At 44.1% G+C, this 6,000-nt stretch overlaps 1 protein-coding gene across 4 annotated transcripts in view; it reads left to right on the plus strand.

Moving 5' to 3' along the window:
* KCNS3 (potassium voltage-gated channel modifier subfamily S member 3) overlaps positions 1-3,872 on the plus strand; it is a 48,568-nt gene extending 44,696 nt beyond the window's left edge. For 3 of the 4 annotated variants that reach the window (XM_030921810.1, XM_030921808.1, XM_030921809.1), the window contains exon 3: positions 1,860-3,869. In XM_030921810.1, the coding sequence (XP_030777670.1) occupies positions 1,919-3,394 (1,476 nt within the window). In that variant the 5' untranslated portion in view covers positions 1,860-1,918 and the 3' untranslated portion in view covers positions 3,395-3,869. Of the gene's footprint in view, positions 1-1,859 lie in introns of all 4 variants that reach the window. The other variant, XM_010354833.2, reaches the window with a different exon arrangement.
* Positions 3,873-6,000: the final 2,128 nt, after the last annotated feature.

Genomic DNA, 6,000 nt, shown 5'->3' on the forward strand with positions numbered 1-6,000 from the left:
TGCTGACAGAATAAAATCCAGATTCTTTGGACTGATGTACAGGGTCCTTCACAATCTGGCTTCTGTCTACCCTTTGATGCCTCTGGTGGGAATGTCCTTTTCCTTTCAGTTTGGTGGTGTGTTAGTCTGTTCTCACACTGCTATAAAGAACTACCTGAGACTGGGTAATTTATAAAGATTTAATTGACTTACAGTTCTGCAGGATATACAGGAGGCATGACTGGGGAGGCCTCAGGAAATTTACAATCCTGGCAGCAGGCGAAAGGGAAGCCAGCATGTCTTACATGGCAGAGTAGGAGAGAGAGAGAGAGTGAAGGGGGAGATGCTACACACTTTGAAAGAACCAGGTCTCATGAAACTCTATCACGAGACAGCACTTGGGGGATGATGCTAAGCCATTAGAAACCACCTCCACGATCCAGTCACCTCCCACCAGGCTCCACCTCCAACACATAGGATCACAATTCAACATGAGATTTAGGTGGGGACACAGAAGCACACCATATCAGGTGAACTCCACTTGAACCTTGGAGCTGCATATTACCTCTGCTATGAAGCTTCTCCAGCTAAGGTCACTGCTTTTTTCTCAGTAATCCCAAAGATGCTTGACTGACCTCTCGCATAGCATGCCTCACGTTGGATTATTAGATTATAAAAAGGAAGAAGGCGGGAGAAGTCTATGTAGTGGAGAGAACATGGACTTTGGAATTAATTCAACCTAGGTTTAAATGGCTTGGCTCCACCATTTACCTATTACGTACCTAGAGAGACTGAGAGCAGTACCCATTTTTCTATCCAGCTACCATATAGTGTTGGAAGGACTGAATGACATAATGTGGAAAAGCATCCAGCAGTATCAGGTGAGGACTCAGTATATGACAGTCTCCTTTTATTTGTATCATCTGTTCTGAGGAAGCATCATTGCATTGGGTGAGGATTAAAAGCTGTTATTTTCTCTCTGAGAAATGGACCTGGTGCATCCTGATTAGTGTCAGAACTAAAAACAGGCCACGTGCTCAGCCAGCATAGACAATCTATGGAAAGATAATTATAGATTAGGGACACGTGGGGACTGTCTGTGAGGGGAAGGAGGAGATGGGAGTGGAGCGCGTTTGTATCAGGAAACTGATAGTGCAATTACCATAAAGAGGTTTTCCCAAGTCAGGTGCTTTTCATGTGGATGTTCCTGAAACACCATCCCATGAAGTGTAATGATATCTTTAAGATATAAGGTACTTAAGCACAGGGAGATAATTATATCCTCTTGATTGTCCACATCCAAACATAGGGAGTAGGGCTTTCTCTTAAAGGAGTAAAACATTGATACGCAAAGGGAAACTCACATCCTTTGTAAGAGCTGAGCTGAGCCCCCTTTGATGTGTGCATTGGGGGCATGACCAAGCCCCAGGGATGGGAAGGGATGAGCTTCAAGCCTGGCAGCAACTAGCCTATCACATCTGAATTGAGTTTTCCCAGACATGAAGAGCCTGTGCTTGAATCTCTGGAGGTGCTTATATTATGTAAGTGATCTAAATTGCATTGTATTTTGGGGGACAAGGTTGGGAGGTACAGTTTGAATGCTTAATAAACAGAGAAGTGGCAATTAGGGTTCATAAAAATTATATTGCCATCTTTCTCTTTCCTAAAGAAAATGGGTTCCCAAAATCCTGAGGTTTTGGGGGGAAAATCTGTTTTGTGTTGATTTTCTTCTGATCATAATGCATAATGATGTATTCATTTTTATTGCATTTCCTGCTTTGCTTTTAATGTAGCCCATCATCCTGGAAAGGGCAGATTAAAAATAAGCTTGGCCGGGCACGGCAGGACAGAGTGCTAATATCATCTTGTGCTCTTTCCAGGTGCAGCCTGATCTTCCTCGTCTGCCTTGCCAGCCAGCACTCTGCCTCCTGTATCCACCATGGTGTTTGGTGAGTTTTTCCATCGCCCTGGACAAGACGAGGAACTTGTCAACCTGAATGTGGGGGGCTTTAAGCAGTCTGTTGACCAAAGCACCCTCCTGCGGTTTCCTCACACCAGACTGGGGAAGCTGCTTACTTGCCATTCCGAAGAGGCCATTCTGGAGCTGTGTGATGATTACAGTGTGGCTGATAAGGAATACTACTTTGATCGGAATCCCTCCTTGTTCAGATATGTTTTGAATTTTTATTACACGGGGAAGCTGCACGTCATGGAGGAGCTGTGCGTGTTCTCATTCTGCCAGGAGATCGAGTACTGGGGCATCAACGAGCTCTTCATTGATTCCTGCTGCAGCAATCGCTACCAGGAACGCAAAGAGGAAAACCACGAGAAGGACTGGGATCAGAAAAGCCATGATGTGAGTACCGACTCCTCGTTTGAAGAGTCGTCTCTGTTTGAGAAAGAGCTGGAGAAGTTTGACACACAGCGATTGGGTCAGCTCCGTAAGAAAATCTGGATCAGAATGGAGAACCCAGCATACTGCCTGTCTGCTAAGCTTATCGCTATCTCCTCCTTGAGCGTGGTGCTGGCCTCCATTGTGGCCATGTGCATTCACAGCATGTCGGAGTTCCAGAATGAGGATGGAGAAGTGGATGATCCAGTGCTGGAAGGAGTGGAGATCGCGTGCATTGCCTGGTTCACCGGGGAGCTTGCCGTCCGGCTGGCTGCTGCTCCTTGTCAAAAGAAATTCTGGAAAAACCCTCTGAACATCATTGACTTTGTCTCCATTATTCCCTTCTATGCCACGTTGGCTGTAGACACCAAGGAGGAAGAGAGTGAGGATATTGAGAACATGGGCAAGGTGGTCCAGATCCTACGGCTTATGAGGATTTTCCGAATTCTAAAGCTTGCCCGGCACTCAGTAGGACTTCGGTCTCTAGGTGCCACACTGAGGCACAGCTACCATGAAGTTGGGCTTCTGCTTCTCTTCCTCTCTGTGGGCATTTCCATTTTTTCTGTGCTTATCTACTCTGTGGAGAAAGATGACCACACATCCAGCCTCACCAGCATCCCCATCTGCTGGTGGTGGGCCACCATCAGCATGACAACCGTGGGCTATGGAGACACCCACCCAGTCACCTTGGCGGGGAAGCTCATCGCCAGCACGTGCATCATCTGTGGCATTTTGGTGGTGGCCCTTCCCATCACCATCATCTTCAACAAGTTTTCCAAGTACTACCAGAAGCAAAAGGACATTGATGTGGACCAGTGCAGTGAGGATGCACCAGAGAAGTGTCATGAGCTACCTTACTTTAACATTAGGGATATTTATGCACAGCGGATGCATGCCTTCATTACCAGTCTCTCTTCTGTAGGCATTGTGGTGAGCGATCCTGACTCCACAGATGCTTCAAGCATTGAAGACAATGAGGACATTTGTAACACCACCTCCTTGGAGAATTGCACAGCAAAATGAGCGGGGGTGTTTGTGCCTGTTTCTCTTATCCTCTCCCGACATTAGGTTAACACAGCTTTATAAACCTCGATGGGTTCGTTAAAATCATTTAATTCTCAGGGTGAACCTTTCAGCCATAGTTGGACATTCATTGCTGAATTCTGAAATGATAGAATTGTCTTTATTTTTCTCTGTGAGGTCAGTTAAATGCCTTGTTCTGAAATTTATTTTTTACAAGAGAGAGTTGTGATATGGTTTTGGAATATAAGACAAATGGCATTGGGTGGGGTTTGTGGCTACAGCTTATACATCATTCTGTGTTTGTCATTTACTCACATTGAGCTAACTTTAAATTACTCACGAGTAGAATCAGAGGTTCAGCTGACTGAGACGACATGCATGTGAGATCCACAAAATGAGACGATGCATGTCAATCCATGCTCATGTTCTAAACATGGAAACTAGGAGCCTAATAAACTTCCTGATTCAGTATGGAGAATGTCTTGGTTGTGTGTTTTTATGTTGAGTAACTACATTTTAGTGTGTTCAGGATTAGTTTGGAAGAAAAATGTTCTTTCTGGAGTACCAAGAGCCCTCCTTTCTTTATGTTTTTGAATTTTGGGTATATACCAAGCATATGCTAGCTCTTTTTCAGTAGACTTGATGGGAGTTGGCAGATAGAAGAACATGTCCATGACTAAATTGTGCTGTCCAGCATAAACTGATTAAATATGTAGGTGTTTGGGACACACTCAACATTGGCATATATGAATGAAGCGTGTGCCCTTACAGATATTTCTTCAGTATATATTTTGAATTTTATAATAATGTATACTGCTAAGACAAAATCTCATTACCTAAAAAATATTGCAGAGCAGAGTAAACCTACACATTCACAGGCAGGAATACTTTCAGTGAATGGAAGAAGGGAGTAATGTTGTACAAACACACAGATGTGATTCATTATGACCAGAGGAGTGAAACTTAAATCTCTGGAAAAAGCTATGCCAGCAGCTATAAAATGAGCCAACATTTTCCAATAGCCGTAGAGATGGTAATTTCTGCATCTCGTGTAGAAACTTCTCACAAGGAAAGAAGACATACCTTTGCATTTTCAGACAGTGGCAGAGCAATTCTATCCCATGTGAAGAGAATTTAGCTAAAGTGTTAATTTTGGAGATGTGTGGAGACTCTCATGCATGCCACCAGGGGCTGGTTATGGGATTCTTTACCTGAAATCTTCCCAATGGAAGAGCCACATGGATTTGTTATGTTTGTAGATGCATTTCATTGAAAGAAGGGCATTTTCAGATATAGGTAACTCTTTGACTCATCACTCCTCTTAATGTTTCTATGGCTTCTGAGATGGATATAACTAAACAGTGTTTATGGCCACTTTTAAATCTGGAAGTTTATTACATGCATGTGTGTTACCCCCTGCTCATTAAAAAAATCTTTTCTCCAAAATGCATTTTTGATATTGGAGTAAGTATAGTTTTGAGGCACAGCAAGAGAATTTGGGATCTTGTTTTATCAAAGATTTTCTAATTAGTGGTGAGGTAACTGAAGACTGCTTATGTAAGAATAGTAACAGTAGTAATAGTAATAACAACAGCAGCAATAATAATATAATAATAAGGTAACTGTATAATTGCATTTATTTATTACAACACCCTGGAAGAAAAGTTTGTTACTATTCCCATTTTAAAATGGGAAACCAAGGTTTGCAGGGAAAGTGACTTGCGTAAGTTCAAGGCATGAGGAAACTAAGGTTTGCAGGGAAAGGGGCTTGCAAAAGTTCAAGAGTCAGCAGTGGGCTTGGGCTCTGGACCCAGGAGGCTGACTCCAGGGCCTATGCTTTTCACTGCCCCCTGCTGTGCTGTGTTAGGGAGTGGATTTAAGGAAACATTAGAACAGAGTGCATCTGAAGGGACAACAAGCCACAAACGCTGTCAAACTTTGACTTGTTAAGGATGTGAGCTGAAAGAGGGAAATGCTGGCTTATGTATCTTTCCTTTCCTAATCCAGACATCAGACACACTTGTTTACAGAGACAGTTTTCTAGAATGCCCCTTGAAGCTGGAACAGGCTCTGAGGGTCTGTCCTTGAGGACACTGCATGGCAGACACAGCATAAACCGTGGCTCTGTAAGAGCCTAGAAATGTCTCTTCGCTGGTGAGAGCAAGTAGATTAAGGGGAGCTTTGATAGTTGGACCTGCGTAGGAACTGGATTTCTGCCTGTGTCTCATATTAATTGCTGGAGAGCGGCTTGCTATGTGGCATGAGTGGCGATGGTGGCTTCCCTCTGGGCTTGGCCAGCTGCAAACCCTTCCCTCAACTCCTTCTCAGCCCGGTCCCTGCCATACTCTTCAGTTAGAATCCCTGCCACATCCCTAGGCCTCCATGCCACAAATTGCAGTGCCTTGTTGTGTTTATTTTAGCCTCTCTGAGTTTTCCCATTGTCCACAAAGGGCTCCTCTTCTTCATTCCCACATGGTGACATGCTGGGTTCCTTCTTTCTCCAAGGCTTGAGTCAGTGGCTGAACATGCACTCGCAAGGATGCTGGCCGGGGACTGAGGCACTGCCTGTTTCTGTGTTGATTGGTCCTGGGCATCAGGGTTCATTT

The sequence above is a fragment of the Rhinopithecus roxellana genome, chromosome 17, assembly GCF_007565055.1.
Source record: "Rhinopithecus roxellana isolate Shanxi Qingling chromosome 17, ASM756505v1, whole genome shotgun sequence".
Lineage (NCBI taxonomy): Eukaryota > Metazoa > Chordata > Mammalia > Primates > Cercopithecidae > Rhinopithecus > Rhinopithecus roxellana.